Source organism: Haliotis asinina, chromosome 10 (assembly GCF_037392515.1).
Source record: "Haliotis asinina isolate JCU_RB_2024 chromosome 10, JCU_Hal_asi_v2, whole genome shotgun sequence".
NCBI classification, from domain to species: Eukaryota; Metazoa; Mollusca; class Gastropoda; order Lepetellida; family Haliotidae; genus Haliotis; species Haliotis asinina.
Genome location: NC_090289.1, coordinates 28,417,512 through 28,441,708, shown reverse-complemented (window position 1 = coordinate 28,441,708; position 24,197 = coordinate 28,417,512). Strand labels below are relative to the sequence as shown.

General features: G+C 41.1%; 3 protein-coding genes across 3 annotated transcripts in view; 2 read left to right on the top strand and 1 right to left on the bottom strand.

Annotated features, from left to right (window-relative positions):
* Positions 1-24,197, top strand: part of LOC137299020 (frizzled-2-like) — a 440,584-nt gene that overhangs the window by 406,592 nt on the left and 9,795 nt on the right. The window lies entirely within an intron of this gene.
* Positions 9,761-10,845, bottom strand: LOC137298597 (zinc finger protein 616-like). The gene is made up of 2 exons (XM_067830893.1): positions 10,185-10,845; positions 9,761-9,837 (listed from the first exon to the last, which is right to left on the bottom strand). The coding sequence occupies exons 1-2, from the start codon at positions 10,843-10,845 to the stop codon at positions 9,761-9,763; spliced, it is 738 nt and encodes a 245-aa protein (XP_067686994.1).
* LOC137298596 (pneumococcal serine-rich repeat protein-like) lies at positions 11,423-24,115 on the top strand. The gene is made up of 11 exons (XM_067830892.1): positions 11,423-13,451; positions 13,584-13,672; positions 14,278-14,339; positions 15,564-15,593; positions 16,295-16,470; positions 17,621-17,792; positions 19,178-19,357; positions 19,672-19,789; positions 20,245-20,397; positions 21,374-21,416; positions 22,414-24,115. Exons 1-11 carry the CDS (start codon positions 11,423-11,425, stop codon positions 22,425-22,427), a joined length of 3,066 nt encoding a protein of 1,021 aa, XP_067686993.1. The 3' UTR covers positions 22,428-24,115.

Sequence of the window (24,197 nt, the reverse complement as noted above, 5' to 3'; positions counted from 1 at the left end):
CAAGTTAAGTCATCAATATGTTGATCTTGAATGTACATAACAAATTCACCATGAATATTTAGATCGAGTGACCTGATTCAAATGTCACGCTATTGTTCCTTCTGTACACATGCCAATGTTTGATCAACTGGGCTTGTGCAAGCTGATATCAGTCAAACGTGTTATACTGCTTTGTCGGCTTTATATGTATGTCAAACGTTAGACCTTCCTGAAACAACACAATCAGGACGATGCCAAAATGCGTCCTTTAACGAACTTCAGTGTGAGTGAGTTTGTTTTGTCCCAAGTCTCTGTGGTAAAGCTAGGTCACGGTGACCTAGTAGGATCATGGGGACCTAATGTTTGATTGCATGAACAATATTTTCCATGTCAGAGGAAATAGTGACACATGAGAAGTCATATTTTGGATTAAGTGAGTGAGTGAGTGGGTATTGGTTTAGCTTTGAGCAATATCACGCCAGGGTGAGCCAGAAATTCAGACATTGTACCCATGTTGGGATTCGAACCTGGGTCTTATCTTTGACGAGTTAAAGTTTTACCCACTAACACGTTTTCATTAATGTAAAGTTTCCGGTGCTGATTTTTCTCATGCGGTATTCCAATTCACACGCTCAGAGTCAAACACCTAATCTCCACCACTTCAAGTCAGTCATCTAACCCTCTCGGCCAACGCTATGAAATTCATTTATCTTCCAAATGTGTTATATGACTTACATAATACAGTGGAAACTATCAAAACCGGCATCTGTCAAACTAGGCAAGTTGTCTAAACTGGACGTACTAAATATGTAGTATGCAGATACCTATACCTAGTTATTGATGGTAGTAGTAGTAGTAGTGGTAGTAGTGGTAGTAGTGGTAGTAGTAGTAGTAGTAGTGGTAGTAGTAGTAGTGGTAGTAGTAGTAGTAGTGGTAGTGGTAGTGGTAGTAGTAGTAGTAGTAGTAGTAGTAGTGGTAGTAGTGGTAGTAGTAGTAGTGGTGGTGGTGGTAGTAGTAGTAGTAGTAGTAGTAGTAGTAGTAGTAGTAGTAGTAGTAGTAGTAGTAGTGGTAGTGGTAGTAGTAGTAGTAGTAGTGGTAGTAGTGGTAGTGGTAGTAGTAGTGGTAGTAGTAGTAGTAGTGGTAGTAGTGGTAGCAGTAGCAGTAGCAGTAGCAGTAGCAGTAGCAGTAGCAGTAGCAGTAGCAGTAGCAGTAGCAGTAGCAGTAGCAGTAGTAGTAGTAGTAGTGGTGGTGGTGGTGGTGGTGGTGGTGGTGGTGGTGGTGGTGGTAGTAGTAGTAGTAGTAGTAGTAGTAGTAGTAGTAGTAGTAGTAGTAGTAGTAGTAGTAGTAGTAGTAGTAGTAGTAGTAGTAGTAGTAGTAGTAGTAGTGGTAGCAGCAGCAGTAGTAGTAGTAGTAGTAGACAGGGCACACAAGAAATAGGCTTCACATTCGAACCCAGGTCTTCTGCATGAAGAGAGAGAGCTCTTTAACCACAGGGCTAGCCACCTCCCCTAATTCTGGGAATACCGATGGTGGCCATATATAGCCTTCCCTATATGTGTATGAATGTCCAATTAACGTCACTTTTGCTATCAGGAGACTATTCAGGTAGTGAGATATTTTTCACACTGAGTCATAGAAATACACAGAAATAGTAGATGTAAGAAACAGAAATAAATCACGAGGCTAGATAAACGGAGAAACAGAATAATTCCGTTGCACCGTCAGCTGACGTACATGAGCACCCGTCCTTCGACTGTAATGCCCGGTGATAGTGTCCTACGACATTTACGATCTTTACTCTGCGTCAACAACTAGGTGTGACTATGATAAGGTCATGACTATTTACTCAGTAAAACCTATGACGGTGGACATTAACACATGACACATGACTCGCCATTCAAAGGATAGAATATTTAAAGCAGGTGTAAAATGTATATGGACCTTACTCGTTGAAACAGAAGCCTATAACGCTATTACTACAACTACCGTATTGTTCCAAATTGACACAACTAATGACACAGTATTTCATCAGTATAGCAATCAAATGCATATCACAATTACATGTTCAACACCTTCCTCTACCATTGATAGAGATGATGCTTTTTATAATATTTTAAAAATGTTTGTAGTTGTTGTTTAACTGACATTCCAGCTATATAACGACGGTCTGTAAATAATCATGTCTGGACCAAACAATCCTGTGATCAACAGCATGAGCATCGATTTATAAATATGTCGATGCTAGGGCAAAATATCTCTGACTCTGGCCATTTTTTGTGAAAATTATAGACAATTTTACATATACATGGTAACATAATTCTAGGATAGATATCACAGATGGGAGATTCCGGTGAAGATCCGTGTTAGAAATGATCTTCAGTAACCCATGATTGTAAGAGGTGACTAACGGGATTGGGTGTTCAGACTCACTGACTTGGCTGACGCATGTCATTATGTCCTAATGGAGTACAGGGACGCAGTCAACTTTACTTAATGAGGGGACACTATCAGCGTTAAAAGAATGTTATGCCAATGCTTTGATGCATAAAAGGTAATGTGAACAAAAAGTGCTAGGGGTGCATCGCCCCGCCCTCCGTCCCCTCCCCCATCTGCCCCTGGTCTACCTACGACCCTAGGCCTGGTGTAGATCGATGCTCTTGGTGTTTATCACCGCATTGTCTGCTCCAGATTATGTACAAATCGACGCCATATTATTACTGGGTACCGCGTGAAAAACAAACCATCAACAATCCACTAATGAGAGTGTCCTTCACAGAAATAAATGTTCAATTCTATTACGTCGTTTTCAGTCACGTTATTTGTCTACATTTAAATTGAAGTTGATACCGGCAATGATTATAAAGTTCAATACCGGGGTACATTTTACCTGACTGACATTTGAAGGTTATTAGTCACACTGTTTCTATACAGGGGATTACAGTGTCAGTCGGTGATGTATCGCTTAACTATTGTTGTTGTGGTATAGCAGTGAGCTGTGAGTGCGTTTCCCGGATGTTCAGGTAACGGTAAACACGTCTTCTGTCATGTGCCAGAAGACTAAAGAGAAGCGGAATCTCTGAAATCCCTGATTATGAGAAATATTTCATTCCAGATTCTTAATAATGGAAATATTTCGTATCTGTGAGTGAGTGTTTGGGTGAGTGAGTGAGTGAGTGAGTGAGTGAAAAAGTTAACTTGCAGACAGCGTTAACAGACGCTCAATAACTAATCTAAAGAATTAGACACGGCTGTTACTAGTGCGATGCATGTTGGGTAACGAGAGGCTTGAAATTGGTATCGAATGAAAAAGACGCTTGAAGTCGTCAACCTTCATGCCTAGGATTAGTATAAGGTGTGTCTAATTCTATTACCGTCACAATAACATATACTGTGTTTCATTTTTATTTAGTAATTTTTAAGATAGACAACGAATATTATCGTAACTGTTAAACCTTAAGCTTGTTTTGTTCGAACCAGGATGTTCGATAAGACGAGCGAACTTGACACTTGACCATCCACGATATGACAGCTCGGGACGCCTGAATTTTATTTAGAATTGTAGCGGTGTTGGGAATAGATCCCGTCGGTTCGACATGCCGAGCGAACACTTTAACCGCTTGGTCTCACACAACAATCATGAGTGGCATCGAACTGTACCCTTGATGGGAATCGAACCCAGGCTTTGGACACTTCAACGACTCAGCCACCCACTGAATGTCAGCTCAGTACAGACAAATACATATAGAGTGAATGAGTTTAGTTTTACGCCGCCTTTAGCAATATTCCAGCAATATCACGGCGACGGACACTAGAAAATGGGCTCCACCCATACCCATGTCTTCTGCGTGACGAGCGAACGCTTTAACCACTAGGCTACCCGACCGCCCCAAAGTACATATAGAACTGCTTCACCACACACCATCAGAGAAGTCACAACAGATGGCCACCATGTGGTCATATGTACCGACTCCTTGTCGTATCGACTTTCCGTATAAAGAGCCAATATTGAGATAAACTTTCAACTGAAGGAAGTATTGAATTACTAAGTATCACAACAAAAAGTAATTAGGTATTGTCAAACCAAACCTAAACGGCAAATTTACTCTCTAACATGTCCCATATGTCACGGTTATGTTCACGCATAATCAGTATCCTCTCAAAACTTAAATTGCGATTTTATTTTTAAAAATGACCACTCGTATCGTTTTTCCCACAAAGTGCACGGAAGATTGAGCAATGCATTGCTATTTTACGATGCAATATTGATCGACCTGGAAAGGTTGTTACTACGTCACAAAGGATGTCTGATAAGGATCGTGTCTACCATGAAGAAACACAGGCCGGTTAATCGAGGTCACATTGTAGACACGTACGGGTGGGGTCCTACTCACCCATAAAACCCGGGGTATATGTGAGATCAGGTATATTCCGTATCAGTGTCGCGTCAAGCGGATATAGATAGCAACGTGATTCGAGTTATTCGCCACTCTACGTTGCCAGATTTGTGGAACTTGATTGTGGATTTCGCCGTTGTCAGGTAAAAATCTAATTATTAATTCTTTTAAATCACTTGATTAGTTGGACCATATCCTCGTCATTTTTTATTTTGATTTAGAACACACTTTAGTTCGAACATATCCTGGTCATTTTCAGGAAACTCGTTTTGAAATAAATAACTCTACTTTTGAGTCGTAGGTTAAAATAATGTAAAACCTACTCATACGAGAATAGAACGGATAATTTATCATGGTTTGTTAAGGAAATACTTGCTAATCTAAAGAGTCACATTTAACAGGAAAATCACAACATATTTCCTCTATCGATCAAACAATTTACGATAACATGCTGTCTACCTGCTGTCACAATCAAGGAAAGTTAAAAGTGTAATGGTCACTCTCTTTGCTTGATACTCTTAAAGGACAGATCAAGTTAAGTGATTAATGATAAACAGATAAACAGACAAATCTCTTTTAATCATTATCAGAAAATTGCATCATAAATCGGAGTTCATTTACGATTCAGACTGTACTCGATGCATTATCCATCAGGACAAGTCATTACAATTTCTGTTAAATAGAAACGTTACTACCTTTTCTACATCTGTAATAAATCTCACCCAGTGGATAAGGCGTTCGCAGAAACCTGTGTTCGATTCCCACATGTATACAATGAATGAAGTCCATTTCTGGTGTTTTCCCCGTGACATTGCTGGAATACTGCAAAAGCGGCGTAAAACTAAACTAAAACTAAACTCATAAGAAATCTGGTGAAAGCAACAACAATGTCAATTGCTTTCTTTCAGCTTTGCAAACTCCCGCCTGCCCGACCGTCCGAGACGGTATGTTTTGCGACCGGGCGGTCAGTTTTAAAAAGTTGCATGCCCGATGGTCTTGGATGAATCTCACTTTGAGTATAATGACTAAATCCTTGGCTGAAACAGAATTGCAAACATCAAACAGTTTCCCTACTCTTATTAACCTTCTTATTATTTTTCTTGATACCGAAAATTCTGGACTGGCAACTTTCCAACCGTTCTGGTAACTATTGGCAGTTACCAGACCAGTTGTCTGGTTGGAATTTGGGGCAGTTTCTTAAGGTTATAACCAATAAGGTTATAATTATATATGTACCGTTAACTTCGTTTACAGTGGACACGCTTATATCTAGCTGACAGATATAACGAACTGCCGGATATAACGAACTGTTTCTGTTTGGTCTCTTATACTTTAAATAACTATGAATATTAAGCCAAAATGCTGTTAAGAAAACATAGTTGATAACGTTCATTGCTTAAGAATGTGCGTGGATCGCTCTCTGTGTCCACGCGATAACGACAATTGTGTACTTTTGTGATCAAACAGCCGTCACTTATCATTTGTTCACTTAGCAAATTATGCAATACAGATGTGGCTGATAGATCAAGCCTCGTTCATCCTCTTCGAAAACACCTGGAGTCATCACTTCATTTTCGATGATCGATTCACAGTTTTCACAAAAACTGATGAGAACCAGACTGATTATTGTTTGGTATTTTATACTTACAACGTTGGATTTTGATAGGAAACAGGAACATTGTGTACAAAGTTTTGTTATTGCTAACAGAGTCGTAAGCCTCCCTTATTGATTGATTCATTTACTTATTCCATCCTCCCTTCACTAATTATTAATTGTTGTGTGGTTGTTTGTTCGTTTGGCTGGTTGGTTGACCCGTTGATCGGTTTGTTCGTTCGTTCGTCCTTTCGTCCTTCCGTTCGTTCCTTCCTCCCCTCTTTCACCCTACACCTACAGTCTGTGTCTCGAATTCTTTACTGTTCTACAGCATCTGTTATATAACTTAAGATATATATTCCTATTTCAATATTTGGAAATAACGATCTTTTGGTTGATATATTAACTTCTCAAACAATAAACGTTGAAGTTTTTTAATCTATCGATCTTATCTACAGTCCAATCAATCACATGTCAAGAGATGTTTAATGCCCGACTACTTGCTATAAGTACTAACCCCACAGCGTAGTGAATATACGTGGCGAGTTTCTTCTTATCTTCGCGGTCTACACCATTGATAGACATGTCATGCACAGAGCTGTTATCTGCACCGCGTTTGGTTGTTATAGAGATGGCATTATGCCCTGGAATGTTGCCACGCCTTGCCATTACAGTGAGTGTGGTAAGCTGATTAGGCTTCTGTATATAAACTGACCACTTTGACCTGTCAGAGGACACGCAATAAGATTGAATGAGTGAGTTAGTAATACTCCAACTATATGGTGGCGGTCTGTTAATCTGGACCAGACAATCCAGTGATCAACAGCATGAGCATCAATCTACGCAACTGGTAACCGATGACGTGTGAACCAAGTCAGCGAGCCTGAACACCCGATCCCGTTAGTCCCCTCTTAAGACAAGCATTGGGCACTAGAGATCAATTCTAGCCTGGATCTTCACGGGTCCCACGCATTAAGATGTTTCATTGACATGAGTCTATATTCTCACCTAATAAACAAATTTCTCAGTGACACGAAATTGCCTTGTCAAACTATTATGAAACGAATTACGTGGCAAACGCACCCCGTGATCTCTAGATAAGGTCTGTCCCGAGTTACCTACGTTTACGGTAGTGTAGAAGGGGGTTTGGTTGGCTGTCTGCCATACGACGACCCGAAAAGTCGTCAATTAACTACATGTACCTCATTATTTGATCCCGATGAGTGTGCACTGGATAGCATGAAAAATGCTCATAGTGTGTAAAATAATATTCAGTCAGTAAACACTAGCCATAATATTCTCTGTAAAAATTATTATGATACAGAGATTTGGATGAACGCAAACACTCACTGGCGCCGTCACACACATTTGATATGTTCATTATCTCAATATCTAAAACTCAGTACTTACACTGTCAATAAAACCAAAGCTTTCAACGTTTCTCATACACAAATACGCCCTTTAAATACTTACAATTAAAACAGTTTCCTGTTATTTTGAATCAAACAAATATACCCCTCGTTGGAATATTATTGTTAGAACAATCCCCAAACGAAATTGATTCATATTTAAGATTAAAGTATAACTGTGAAAATCATTTACAGTAATTATGATTCCATGTGGTTGTGCTTACAAAAATGCTAAATTTTATTTACAAAAAATACTATGCCACGTCCACGTAATTGTCGGTAAACCGATGACGTAATACTGACGTAAGATCCTTATCGCATCCTCTGTCAGTAAATAATGATGAGCTAACATCGTGACCCATCTCGAAGTGTCTTCGAGGACAGCGTGACCGTGACTCACTACACAAGTCTGTATTTAGTTCTGTTCACATTGTTTTGTATTGACATTAAAGCCTAGTTGAACTTAGGTGTTGGTTTGGGATTAAATTCACCGAGCTTAGGATAATCTCAGTACAATACGCTTGTCTCTTCCTTGTGTGACTGGAAAGACTGTTCACTCATGAAATTATGAGTGAAGACCTTAAGGAGGGCATGTCGACGGCACTGTAACTAAAGCTTTAAGGGTAGTCCAGTGGATAAAGTGTCCGGACGATGAACAAAGGGTTCAATTTCTTCAGCTGAGGACAACTGTGACTACCATTTCCGGTTTAATAGTCGTGTAGTGTGTGAGTAACCCTGCTTGGAATTGTTGTGTTCGATGTCGTGGTTTATGTCTTTCTTTGTTTTTGTTGAATGGGATGCCACAGCCGAAATGTTTGTGCAAAGAATGACTATGAAAAGGGCTTTACGTACACGTACAGATTTTGACTAAAGGCTAATAAGACTGAACCATTCAATGGTGGAAAGGATCAAATGCAAATATTCTAAAAACGGTAGGACCAAGTACACAGCCCCGCTTTAGTACACTGCATGATGCCTGTCTGGATGCTTGGAGTAAATGGATGGAATTAACCTCGGTACTGAGGTATGAAAGCTTTTGCGAGGTTGATGAATGCAGCACAGATCGGTTGTTAAGAAGGGAAGTCAAGTTAACTCCAGGTAACATCAGCTGAAGATAGCGAGACTCATTTCGTTATTCAGTGATGAATGCACGACTAGGAAAGCTTGGTGATTATCTCCTTTCTCGATTGGTTATTCTAAACCTTCCTGTCCTTTTAGGGCGGTGGGGTTGCCTAGTGGTGGACGGTGGGGTTGCCTAGTGGTGGACGGTGGGGTTGCCTAGTGATGGGCGGTTGGGTTGCCTAGTGGTTAAGGCGTTCACTCGTCACACGAAGATCCGGGCCCGATTGTCCACATCAGGACATGCTGTGATGTCCAATTCTCGTGTCTCCAGCCGTGATATTGCTGAAATATTTCTAAAAGTGGCGTAAAGCTAAACTCAGTCATTCTCTCACTGACATCCGCTCCTCTTTATACAGAAACAATATCATTAAAACTAAAACATATTCAGTTAAACAAGCTGTTAATATTTCTTTTCCAAAAACACCATCGACCACCCAACCCTCACTCAATCCCAAGTAGAAAATTAATTCGTTGCCCTGTTGCTCTATTACTCCATAAATCACGGAAAGAGAATTGTAAATGTTCGGGTGAATTATATTTCACAGCCCTCGGGATAGTTGTTCTGCACTTACGTTTGATGGTTCTGTGATTTATGGTTTCCCAAAGACGCAGAGGTAACTAAAACATGAAGGCTTGTAAAATACTTAACTAACTCCTAAAATACAATAAAGCATTCGATAGAGGTCTTCATTTCTGTTCAGTATTGATATATGTATGAATTTTGTGTGCGTACGCGCTCGTGTGTGTGTGCGTGTGTGTGTGTGTGCGTGTGTGTGTGTGTGTGTGCGCGTGCGTGTGTAGTGTAGTGTCCTATAGCCTGAACATACAAATTTGTAACAATATCTTGAAAATATTCCTGTAAACCGTCTGTTCAATATCTATCACGTCTGTGAAAACGTTATCTCATTTCATAAGTAACATACTAATCAATCACTGAAAGGTAAAATACACTTACGAGACGTTTTTATTTCTGTGCCAGGCGGTACTTGATCCATGTTTACCAAAAGGCGTTGCCAAGTGGTTCATGTTGATCATAAGGACAGCATGATTTCATGCACACATGCGTGTTATGTGACGAGCTGTTGCTGAATATGCTGTTGCTGTTGCGTTTGAAACTCCTGTAGAGACATTTTCCCTGATTGTTACTTCAGTAGGAAATACGAATACGTCTGTCTAAAATCAAACCGACGTCACACATTTACAAGGTAAGTCCCCGAATAAAGTCCATTACTTTATTTATTCATCCCTGTCCATCACATTATTTACTCTATTGTCTTGGTGCTTGTGATGTTCTTCAACAGAACACAAAAGTTACCCTTCCACCCTTGTTCTGGCGATGCTACGCAAGAGGTCACACAAGTGACCCTTTCACACCTGTACTTGCGATGGTCTTGATGAATTACTGGTTTCATGAAGATATTGTGCTTGAATGACCTCTTCTGGAAGTGTTTAGTGGAGATATTGTGCTTGAATGACTCCTTCTGGCAGTGTTTAGTGGAGATATTGTGCTTGAATGACTCCTTCTGGAAGTGTTTAGTGGAGATATTGTGCTTGAATGACCTCTTCTGGAAGTGTTTAGTGGAGATATTGTGCTTGAATGACTCCTTCTGGAAGTGTTTAGTGGAGATATTGTGCTTGAATGACCTCTTCTGGAAGTGTTTAGTGGAGATATTGTGCTTGAATGACTCCTTCTGGCAGTGTTTAATTTAGTGAAGATATTGTGCTTGAATGACTCCTTCTGGAAGTGTTTAGTGGAGATATTGTGCTTGAATGACCTCTTCTGGAAGTGTTTAGTGGAGATATTGTGCTTGAATGACCTCTTCTGGAAGTGTTTAGTGGAGATATTGTGCTTGAATGACTCCTTCTGGCAGTGTTTAGTGGAGATATTGTGCTTGAATGACCTCTTCTGGAAGTGTTTAGTGGAGATATTGTGCTTGAATGACTCCTTCTGGAAGTGTTTAGTGGAGATATTGTGCTTGAATGACCTCTTCTGGAAGTGTTTAGTGGAGATATTGTGCTTGAGTGACTCCTTCTGGCAGTGTTTAGTGGAGATATTGTGCTTGAATGACTCCTTCTGGAAGTGTTTAGTGGAGATATTGTGCTTGAATGACCTCTTCTGGAAGTGTTTAGTGGAGATATTGTGCTTGAATGACCTCTTCTGGAAGTGTTTAGTGGAGATATTGTGCTTGAATGACTCCTTCTGGCAGTGTTTAGTGGAGATATTGTGCTTGAATGACTCCTTCTGGAAGTGTTTAGTGGAGATATTGTGCTTGAATGACCTCTTCTGGAAGTGTTTAGTGGAGATATTGTGCTTGAATGACTCCCTCTGGCAGTGTTTTGAGTGCATTTTCTTGTGGCATGGATTAATGTTGGCATGATTCACAGTGAGATTATCTGAAATACGTTATAGCGGCTCCCTGTCCTCAGATCACGCCCACACACACGGTGGCATTAAGTGATGATCGATTGGTCATTTTCTTATGGTTTATAAAATGTACCCGAAGAGTTGTCAGCAGGTTTTACCTTGCTGAATATAATACTAGCTGTGGTGTGGTAATATGTTTACTGTTTCAACATCAGTCTCGTTTTCATTAAGATTTGATTTTCTTTCTTCCACATTTCAGATATCAAGATGGGAACCTACGCGTTTGTGATATTTATACTGGTGATATCCACATGCATCAACTCTTCAAGTGGTAAGACGAAACTAAGGGCCGCGTTACTTGTGACATTGACCTCTGCATTAAAAAGAGATTTTTCATTATCTGTTTTATCTGTTTTAGATTCTCAAAAGCTAAAACGCACGGCAAATTTATTTTAATTCATTATTTTCAATACCATGATTATTTGCATATCTTTACCATTTCTGTCATTAACTAAACAACTTATAGATCCAAATAACGAGGAAAGTTTCTTTTAGCAAAATGAAACAAATCTTAATTTTCACAGAAAGTTCAACACCAACATCGACGGACAGTTCATCATCTTCGGGTTCGACAGACAGCACATCATCCGTGGATGTGACAGCCAGCTCATCATCTCAGGGTACGACAGCCAGCTCGGCCCCAACATCATCCACAAGCAACTCAGCAGTGACGAGCACGACAGACAGTTCATCATCTTCGGGATCGACAGACAGCACATCATCTGTGGGTGCGACAGACAGCACATCATCTGTGGGTGTGACAGCCAGCTCAGCCCCAACATCATCCACAGGCAACTCAGCAGTGACGAGCTCGACAGACAGTTCATCATCTTCGGGATCGACAGACAGCACATCATCTGTGGGTGCGACAGCCAGCTCATCATCTCAGGGTACGACAGCCAGCTCGGCCCCAACATCATCCACAGGCAACTCAGCAGTGACGAGCTCGACAGACAGTTCATCATCTTCGGGATCGACAGACAGCACATCATCTGTGGGTGCGACAGCCAGCTCATCATCTCAGGGTACGACAGCCAGCTCGGCCCCAACACCATCCACAGGCAACTCAGCAGTGACGAGCTCGACAGACAGTTCATCATCTTCGGGATCAACAGATAGCTCACCATCCAAAGACTCCACAGACAGTTCAACACCCACGGGTTCGACAGACAGCTCTTCATCTGTGGGTGTGACGGCCAGCTCATCATCTCAGGGTACGACAGCCAGCTCAGCCCCAACATCATCCACAGGCAACTCAGCAGTGACGAGCTCGACAGACAGTTCATCATCTTCGGGATCGACAGACAGCACATCATCTGTGGGTGTGACAGCCAGCTCAGCCCCAACATCATCCACGGGCAACTCAGCAGTGACGAGCACGACAGACAGTTCATCATCTTCGGGATCGACAGACAGCACATCATCTGTGGGTGTGACAGCCAGCTCATCATCTCAGGGTACGACAGCCAGCTCAGCCCCAACATCATCCACAGGCAACTCAGCAGTGACGAGCTCGACAGACAGTTCATCATCTTCGGGATCGACAGACAGCACATCATCTGTGGGTGCGACAGCCAGCTCATCATCTCAGGGTACGACAGCCAGCTCGGCCCCAACATCATCCACAAGCAACTCAGCAGTGACGAGCTCGACAGACAGTTCATCATCTTCGGGATCGACAGACAGCACATCATCTGTGGGTGCGACAGACAGCTCATCATCTGTGGGTGTGACAGCCAGCTCAGCCCCAACATCATCCACAGGCAACTCAGCAGTGACGAGCTCGACAGACAGTTCATCATCTTCGGGATCGACAGACAGCACATCATCTGTGGGTGCGACAGCCAGCTCATCATCTCAGGGTACGACAGCCAGCTCGGCCCCAACACCATCCACAGGCAACTCAGCAGTGACGAGCTCGACAGACAGTTCATCATCTTCGGGATCGACAGACAGCACATCATCTGTGGGTGCGACAGCCAGCTCATCATCTCAGGGTACGACAGCCAGCTCAGCCCCAACATCATCCACAGGCAACTCAGCAGTGACGAGCTCGACAGACAGTTCATCATCTGTGGGTTCGACAGACAGCTCATCATCGGCAACCACAGCCACGGGTGCGACAGCCAGCTCAACTGCCACCGGTTCTACAGAAAGCTCACCATCTCTAGATGCGACAGTCAGCTCAGCAGCTACAGGTTCGACAGACAGCTCTTCATCTACAGGTTCGACAGCCACGAGCCCTACAGGCAGCTCGTCATCTTTGGGTGCGACAGACACCTCAACTGCCACGGGTTCGACAGACAGCTCATCACACACAGGTTCGACAGATAGCTCAGCACCTACAAGCTCCACAGACAGCTCAGCACCCATAGATTCGACAGGCGTTACTTCATCCACTCATTCCACAGACAGTACAGTGTCGGGCACTATGGAGAGCAGTAGTCCCTATTCTACGTCAACCCTACCGCCAACAACACAAGCTCCTCCTGCAACAACGGCCTATCCCGTCAAGAAGCCTTCCCTGGGTAAGACGTTATCGTATGTGAGAGTGAATGTGAAATAACACACACACACACACACACACGCACAAAAATATATACATACATTTATTTGAGCTTATGTCACCATACAAGTTTTCTGTATTTTTACTGTTTTAGATGGCGCCAAGTATGAACTTCGTTTCATAATTACCGTGGAAGCAGATTCCCACCAAGCTCTAAAGCTGATTGGAGCATTATCAACGGAGGTAAGTACTTATTTCAACAAAAAATCATATAGACTACGTACACACAAAGGAATCGCACTTTAAGTCAGTATGTTTCCTACAGGAATGCAGTTTTCCCCTTCGAGGCCTGCACCATCATCTTAGCGAGTGTAGAACTGTTAGGCAAAAGCTTTTCGATGTGTATAACAATGCATTCACGAAGCTCACGCATCGCGTTTAATTATTACTGTCAGATAACCCGTTTAAGTTCTCAACTCAGTAGATAAAGCTAGACGTACTGTTGGTCTTTTCATAAATCCTACGGTGTCTCAATTGCGTTGGTCATGATGTTAATCACTGAATTATCTCGTCCAGGCTCGATTATTTACAGACATATTGCTGGAATATTGCTGGAATATTGCTGAGTGCGCAGTAAACAACAAGCTAAGAAACTGGTCATAAAAGCTTCATACAAATAATAATAATGAACCTCTTATGAGCCTAACCTTACTACAATGTAGAATTTGAGGAAATACAAGCGTCATGCGGAAAAAAACAACGAAAAATGGACATGAACATGTTTACGTATGTTGTGCAAATACCGATGGCTGTGTCAGAATGTATTAGTTCTTTCTGTTTTGTTTCAGTTCGAGAAAGCGTTTGGCACTTTGGAAGGTTTTTTCAAGGTGTCATTTCTCACGGAACCTGAGTATGTATCCTCATGTGTCCTTTCATTAGTAGGGCGGCGGGGTAGCCTAGTACTTAAAGCTTTCTTTCGTCACGCCGAAGACCTGGGTTCGATTTCATACTCGGATACGATGTGTGAAGCCCATCTCTGGTGTCCCCAGTCGTGATCTTTCGGAATATTGCTAAAATTATACGCTTATAATTCTGACGCTCTTTCTTCAGTGATCATAATTTTAGCTTCAATGCGACATTAACGAATGCCGATTGTACGTGACATCAGTTACAAACAAAATATTAAGATCAAGATCTTTTATGGATAAAGCTTCAATTTTTCTTTGTGACACAATGCTATAGTTATGACTACACGATGCCATTTAGGAAGTGGTCAAATGCATGTGTCATATTTGGGATTTCACTTCCTCAGTAATAGCTATAGTTCATAGCATCAACTGTCAGTTCATCTGATGAAGGGGTCTGAAGTGACCCGAAACGTTGCGTTTCAAACAATTTAAGAAAAGAAGATTTATTCATAAAAGGTCATATATACAACTTCTAAATACCGCTAAAAGACTACATATTAACATATATATAACTTACTATAATTGGTCAGTGAGATGTACCGTTTAAATTTACGCTTCGGAAGTCAGTCTTCCAGGCTGTTGTATTTGGGCGTTGGAATGAAACATGTTACTAGCGTGCTTCAGCACCCTTGTTTTTAGGTGTTTTTGACAATGCTTCTTTTCACTTAAACTCAACGGATATTGAATCACTGCATGCTCTGACATGTCGTTTGAATTTCCCATCAAGCACACACCTGCATTTACCTTGGAAGCTGTACAAACCGGCATCTTCCAATCAGACAAGTTGTCAACACCTGCATGAAATCTCAGCCCCCATGTATGGCTCGTAGATTTACCATCAGCTCTATAATCCAGCACTTTGTCTAAACCGGATTAGCATCAGTCCCAATGAGTGCCGGGTTAGACAGCTTCCACTGTAAATGACCTCACCATGTTTAAGTTTATGTATGACTAAACGTTTAAGGTGTTTAAACCAGAGAGTGATAGGTTTTCAAGTTTAACCGAAAACAGATGACTTGAACGTAATTATTATTTAGGTTACGCATAGATGTTTCCATGATTACACGCATAGATGTTTCCGCGTTAAAACACATGACGTTGCTCCCCGCATAACTCTCTATGCGCTGATTTTATTTTGTGTTATTTCAATCCGTTTGTTTCTTCAGAAATACCCGTAGACGAAAGAGAGACACTCCGTAAGTATACGATTAATTGTTCTACAGTCTGTGGGTCACAACAGTGATATCAATACAGTCGATAACACGTAGTTATTTCCAATAAACATTAAACAGTTGTACCAGTTGTATTAGAAATATCAACCATAGTTTATTATCTATGTGGTTACCTTGAGGGGCTAAAGTGGCTAGATTCTATCATGGAAAGTGATGAACACTGACAAAAAGATTTGTGTACACTGGTTTAGATCGTAACTTTTCTCGTAACAATTGTACCTAGTATACAGTAACATAGGAGGTGCAAATGCTACGAGAAATGTTACGAGATCCCAGGCTTACGAGACTTTTGTGAAACGGGGCCCACACTGGTTATCAAAGGCAATATTGGATACATTTATATATAACCTCAGCCATTTCATTGACAACCATGTGCATCTGTAAGACACTCTACTACAAAACCCATATATCATGATCTTTGCGATCATTAACAAATTTAGGCCTGGTTTAGTCTGTATCACAGTCCCCGTACCGCAAAAGTCCTTCATGAAACAAGTCTTGATTTCCTCAGGTTCGGGAATTTACCATCTCTCCTTTTCGGTTTTAAAAGGAATTATTTGTTTCTCTCAACGTGATACCTATTTATCAGGATTACTCGTTCATACATATCACTTTATTACATCCGACCTAACACATTAGGTCATTACTGTACATCTGTATTACAGATCAACAGTTTTGTACTGTAAGATGGAATTTAACGCCTCGGATGTTCATACGACAAATCCGACGGCAGCCAGACACCTGGGAGAACGGTTGAAGGATGCCATGACCAATGTCTCCAAAAATGTAAAAGGTTTCAAATGGGAAGAAGATCCAAAGTTTGACAGTCTTGTAGCTGATTGTAAGTAGCAATTCCACACCTTACGCCTCAGTACGAAACATGCATCACTCTGGGGCGGCGGGGTAGCTCAGTGGACAAAGCGGTCGATCGTCACGCCCAAGATCCGGGTTCGATTCCCGACAATGCGTGAAGTCCATTCCTGGTGTCTCCGCCGTGATACTGCTGGAATGTTACTAAATGCGACACTGATACTAATACACGAGCTCATATGCATTACTGACGGAATGATTGGCATCTGTACATTGTTGTAATGCGCAGCTTTGATCCGAGACAATCCGAGAGTATGCCGTTGGTCCAAACTGATGATTGTGGGTTCGAACCTAGGATTTTGCTTATTAAGTTGTTGGTATGATCGTTAGTTAAAAATATGATGAAAGTGTAGGACCTACATCCGTCTTTGCATCAAGGAAATCCGAGCAGTTATGTAAAGGACGAAGAAGCTTTTCGTCAGATCTAGAGCTAAGGAGGTTTTTGTCAATTAAATTTCCTAAACGAATGCTGACAATGATGACAATGCTGACAATGCTGACAATGATGACAATGATGACAATGTGTCATTCGTATGTGCACTAGACTCAACTGCTCCGTCCAGCTGGTGAACCTATATCGTATAAACTTCATTTTTGAGACAAAAGGAATCAATAAATAGATTTCCCCATGCATTGTCGAAACGTCTAAGTATTAATCTGCTATTAGTGGACGGGTGGGTACCCCGGTTTAAGCGTTCGCTCGTCACACCGAAGACCTGAATTTGAAGCCCAAAATGGGTACAATGTGTGAAGTCAATATCTGGTGTCCCCTGGAATATAGCTTAAATATTACTGTTGGCGGAGTAAAAGCCAACACCTGGTCTTTGAAGCCTTATAACTGTTACCATGTGTTCTTAGATGTGATGGACTTCGGTTCCAAAAAGGTCAATGTATATCTAGTGCTTGCTGATTAAATGGGCAATAGATAGACAGTGGTTGCATGTCGTCGAGCTCGGGTAATGCGGATGATCTGTCGCCGGTCTAACCGTAAAAATCTCGGTTGTTTATAAGTCGTCTAGACAGCTGGAATACTAGTGAGTGCGGCGGCGAGCAACATTCATTCGCTCACGATGTTTCCTGGACAGAGAGTCGTTGTTTATACATTTGCGTCTCTGTTACAGTTACGGAAGGGCTGCAAGACCCCTGCAAGGCGGCCGGAAGTGGTGTATGTTCATTCAATCAGATCTGTGAGCGTGATTTGTGTTACCACCGTTGTGAGTTCCTGAACTGTGGAGAGCATGGAGAATGTCGTGTTGTTGGTATAGATGAAAGCTCCATTCAAGCACAATGCCAGTGAGTAGAAGTACATACTCGTATACCACTGACTACTACTACTACTGCTGCTGCTGTTGCTCCTGCTGCTGCTGTTACTGCTGCTGCTCCTCCTCCTCCTCCTCCTCCTCCTACTACTACTACTACTACCACCACCACTGCCACTACTACTACTACTACTACTACTACTAAAAACACTACTACTACTACTACTAAAAACACTACTACTACTACTACTACCACTACTGCTACTACTCCAACAACTAGTACTAATAGTAACAACACGGCACACACTACCACCACCACAACCACTACTACCAAGATCAACGCTACTACCACTACTATTACTATTGCTTCTACTACTACCACTATTACTATCATTGCAACTGCTACTAATCTTACTACTACTGCTATTAATATCACAACTAGCACCTTCAGTCTTGTAAACGTATTATAACATGTTAGCTTCATCAATAACTTGGACGTAGATATTTGCATACTATTATATTTGTAAGTCATATATCTCACTTGGAGGCTAAGTGGGTCTTATGGCGGTGGCCGAGTGGGTTAGATGGCAGACTTTTAGTGCTTGAGATTAGGTGTTTGACTCTGAGAGTGTGATATCGAATCCCCTGTGGAACTCAACCAAATCAGCACCAGATTCTGTACATTAGTGAGAGGGTCTGTTGGGTTAAAGCGTTTGCTCGTAAACTCAAACACATTACTTCTCGTTTTACTTATGTTTTCATTTTTTCTGTTTTCTTTGCTGTTTTTATTGTTCCTGAAGGCACAGCGTTACACATCATTTACATCTGAGATCAAACTACATCTTTATCTGCAGCTACTACTACTACTACTGCTGCTACTACTACTACTACTACTACTACTACTACTATACTACCACTATTATACTACTACTACTTCTTCTAATATTGATACTGATGTTTCTTTTAGCTCTACAACCAATATTTCTACTGCCACAACTCCTATTCCTAATAATGACAATAAAAACTGTGATAATTCCAATGATGAAAATACGCAAATCGCAGCGTGGGTCCATTTCTGGTGTCCCTCGCCGTAAAATTGCTGGAATATTGCTACAAGCGGGGTAAAACCACACTCACTCACTACCTCAGTCTTATACGCATATCGACCCTCAACATACACAGTATGTGTACCACTATATTCCTACTCACAAAACACACACACTCCCCTCTCTCTCTCTTTCTCTCTCTCTCTCTCTCTCTCACACACACACATCCATACACATACTCACACACGCATGTACACACACACGCACAAACAAACAAACACACACACAGACACACACAGGTACACACTAGCCCTGCTAGGTATCATTGATTCTGGGTCAACACTAACCGCTGGCTAACTCCGTCAATCTCCAGGTGTTCGAGCGACAACTTGTACGACTACAGTGGCGACACGTGTCAGACTAAGGTCATGAACTGGATGTACATACTGGTCATAACCTGTAGCATTGGCGGGGGCATCATCCTCGTCCTTTCTGTCGCTGTCATCTGCTGCTGTCTCAGAAGAAGGAAAGGACCCAAGACAGACCAGTCATTGTACGGATTCCTCTTTTCCCGATAATCAATAACATTAACTCATTTAACCCTTTTTAGGATGTCAGCCTCAAAATACTTTCGGTGAAACGAACCAGGAATGCATGTCACTGTCTGTTGTAATCTCCTATCATTGATACGTTCTAGTAATTCGAGTTTTTATCAGTTTTTCATGTTTTAATGCAGTAAAGATACACTGTAAATGATATGCTTAAGAAGAAGAAATGCATCAGTTTATAAACCTATGTTAAGAAGGAAACAAGCAATGCAGACATATAATATTTATATGATGTACTCAAATTATGTCTTCTTTCCAGACTTGACGGTTATTCTGAGGGGGGACATGATATTTCACTACAAGACTTCAGTCAGCGCCGATCCCTTATTAACCCACGCTTCAAAACAGGTTATACCAACATGGCGCATAGAAACGAGGTAATGCCATTGTCGGACTTCTGTCTTCTATCATTTACCCTCTACAAAGGAATAAACACAAACGGAAATGTGAAACGAAGTTAAAATCACTCATCAAATATATACCGAATGCAATGTAATGAGTTGTCTCAAAAGGTAGAGAGATCTTCCTTCAGTTATATTGGTAAAGTGGATGGATCTTTGGTCTAAGAAAACAAACTATACAGTAATAATTGACAAGAAGAAAAAGTATTTCATCTGAATATCCGTAAATGAATTAAATGCATGACATTGTATATTATGGCCTTCCTCAACGTGCAAATCAAATAGAAAAACGTAATTACTGACCGCAGAGGTAATGCTTGTAGGCATTTTTTGCCATGCACACAAATGTACGTGACAAGTGTCACGGTTATACTTTGGTTGAGTATAAATCCAGTTAACTCATGGCTATGACCTACATCTCTTGTTTCCAGGGTTACCAACCAGATGCCTACGATCCGTACTTTTACCAGTCAGAAAACAGGTCGTGGCTGCATTCGGCGGAAGCCCAGAGCGCCATGGAGAAGCAGCGCAGAGCTGAGAAGGGCTTCCAATCAGGCTTCCACAGCATCGACAGCGAAAGGAGTGTACGTACTTCTATCACTGTAAAAAGTACTTATTCAGCTTGTTTTGGTGTATGGATGGATCTTCGTGTACAGGCGGATGTAGTGATTTTATTTTCAACGCCAGTTTTCTCGTGAAGATACGGTTTAGAATTGATCTTACGCAACCCATGCTTGTCTTAAGAAGAGACTAACGGGATGGGGTGGTCAGACTCGCTGACTTGGTTGACACATGTCATTGTATCCCTGTAGATCGATGCTCATGTTGTTGATCACTGGGTTGTCTTGGTCCAAATGCAATTATTTACAGACCGCCGCGACATAGTTGGAATATTGCCGGGTGCGGCCTAAAACTAAACTCAATCACTCCTTGTGCACATACGGAATTTGTTTCGACGAACATTCGAGATTACATATATGATGATTTTCCAGCATTGGCGTATCGTATTAACTTCTCAATTCCTAATGTAAATGCATTACAAGTAACCTGAGTAGAATGTTCGGCATTGTTGTACCTCAATGTTTGAGTAAACACCCCGTGGCGGAGCTCAAGACCGTTCAGCCTGTCAGTCTCCCTGAACACTATTGACAAGTGACGATATGGACCACTGTTGAACAGTACTTACAAGTGTCCAAAGACCCGTATCGGCCTCAAATTCGGCTTTCTGAAACGAAATTGACCTTCCCCGAATGACTGCATTGTTGGAGTGACCGTTTACTTGGCAGTTTTACGGTATTCGGATAACGAGAATCTTCTGGGATTGTACAACGATAATTCATAAGTACAGAACACTCATCTCTGCTTAGCCCTGAACAACACCGTGTATGTGTAATATTACGGTTTTCTATAATAATTTGGAAGACTCGTTGTGTGTAAACTGAGACTGTCAGTGTACATCGTGAGATTTTTACAATTTTTAAAATTAATGACTTCATCTTTTTGATCAAGTTATGTTAGTTGAGGAAAGATCACATATTACTATCAATATTCTTTTTCCAGTTCTCAATAAAGAGGCCACAGGTGTCTCCGAGGGCTGTGGGAGGTATGTATTGTAGACTCAGTGAACATATATACATCACTGACATTACATATATATAAAGGGTACAAGCATTACGTACTGGCAACATATTTTGATCATATTCAGCTACCGTCTATTCGGAATATCACTGACAATACACCTTAGTATATATGTATACCCAGGTGTATTGTCACTGACAATGTGTATTGACACCTGGATGTGTGTGTGTGTGTGTGTGTGTGTGTGTGTGTGTGTGTGTGTGTGTGTGTGTGTGTGTGTGTGTGTGTGTGTGTGTGTGTGTGTGTGTGTGTGTGTGTGTGTGTGTGTGTGTGTGTATACAGGTGTATTGTCAGTGATATTCCGAATAGCTGAATATGCCGACCAAATTATGTTGCCAGTACGTAATGCTGGTACCCTTGTGGGGATTCGTTATGCCTCTAGAAAGTCTAGGACAACTGCCACACTGACAGATGTATACATGCCTATTGTTTACCGGAAGATGGGTCGTCACGCGAAATATTATGCTGGAATATTGGTACAAGCGACGTAAAAACATATTCACTCACTCCATTCTTTGCATGACTCCCAAACCTGTCACCCGGGAAATGATGAGGTCATATAATTTTAAGTACTTTAAGTAAGTATTTTATTGCATTGTTAAGAACTTAGTTTTAGGTGCCTGAAGATGGTATTAAAGTGAACAACGCTAGGCAGACATTCGAGTAACCAGTATCTACTCTGTTTCGATCAGTGTTGCACACCATGTGTTACGTTTATGTCTCATTAAATATATAGCAATGAAATCGTATTTATAAATAAGTCAAGACAAATACTTAGCGGACTGCTTTTTCAGGTATGAACTCGCAACCAGTCAAATAAAGTCAAAGATTGAGACCGTAATTACGCTTACACACCGCCTTGCCTCTCATCGGCCAATCAGGGCACACCAGTCCGATTGTGTGGGAGGCCTATTTTGTTTTGCCAATCAGATGTCATTGTCATTACTGTTATTTCTGTACAGATGAACAACTCTAGGATACGGATTTCCCAGAAGGCAGTTTCCGCTTCTTCCAAGTTACAGGAAGTCCATTGTGTAGAACACTCCTGGAGTGGTTTTATCAAGGTCAAGGGTGTTGTTGAAGTCTTGCATGCCAGATGAACAACGACAACCATGGCTCCAGTCTGATCAAGGAGCCAGAATCATATTTTCAAGAATGTACAGAAGCATTGGACGACATTTAAAAAACTCATTTCATCTAACGAAAAAAACTACGAGTACATTTCTGTGTTGTGGTCCTGATAGACTTATGAACAATTCATCAAACTCAAAGACAAAACGACGAATGTCACAAAAGTATTCCTCAACATGTGCATACTCATTTCATCTAACGAAAAAGTATTATACATTTATAACCACCCATATATGTCAGAGGCAATATATTTTGTTTGTTTATATAGTATACTTCATTAATACATTTGAACGTGTTTTTTCTTTTTCTTTTTCTTTTTTTTGAACGACTTTCGTGTCTCCACTTGGTAAATATCTCATATCAGATTTCAATACATACTTTTTTCACAAAGTGAATATAAAATCACTGCATTTACTGAAATTATAGTGATCGTGTAATTAACTATAATTAACTCGAATGAATGAACAGTTATTATACTGGTGCGTATTGATGCTATTTTAATATCGGTATCCAAATGGCATCAACACATTGGATGGACCTAACTGTCTGAACTGTCTGTTGTGTGTGTTACATAAAGGTGCTGCTGGTGCTGATTATTTTAAAATTATTAACATGGAGTTATAACAGAAGAGTATTACATGTATTTGGTACAGTGGACCCTCGGTAATCTAGAACTGCTCTCGGAACGATACTGAAGTCACATTCGCAACTACTCGCCTCTTTCCGTGACCTACAAGGAGACTCGTACCATTCGTAACTACTCGCCTCTGTCCGTGATCTAAAAGGAGACACGTACCAGCATGGTACGTTATTGCCAAGGATCGTGGCAAACTACTTAAATCTCACGTGTAGTAAAGTAAAGTGAGTCAAGAAGTTTCTTTGCGATTATTTTAATTATTATAATTGTTTCCGGGATTATAAAATTATCATGTTTTTGATATTTGTTAACGACACAAGAAACCTTCTTAAAGAGACTTTCGTGTTGCGTTGGAAACTTCTAGGCGTAGTCATGCCTGGGAATTCAGAGTGATCTTTCACTGGAAATAGTCTGATCATCCCTGGTCACGAGAAGGGTACGAGTCGCCATCCGGCTTACAAATGCCATAGCCTCTGTACACACAAAGGGACATAACTCCATAACTGTTTTTCGTTTGTCCTGACGTTTGCTAACTGGTATTATAGGTTGGAGTTATGTTGTCCGGATTAAAGAGGTTTCACTATTACCATATGCCTCTTGTGTTAGGCACTGAAGAAATACTTCAAGAAGAGAACAGCCGTCCACTTGCCCTAGACAGTCATCCTGTTAGAGATCCACGTGCTAAAAAGAAGGAAAGGATGATTTTGTGATTTTCAGCGTTGCATGTACTTGTCCATGTTTTAATATTGCTCATACTTTTCTGTAGCATTTACATGGATTATAAGACACCACAGGGTCGGTCGTCATATAGATGTGACACCTAAATCTAAAAAACACACGATACGAAGTATTGTTGGTTATGATGAAAACATACAAATAAACTGAAATTGACAAATCAAGCGTTTTCTTTCTCATTCCTATCAGCCTTCCTATTAAAGCAGTCACAGCTGTCTGCTTTCTAAATATTTTGTTGGAAGT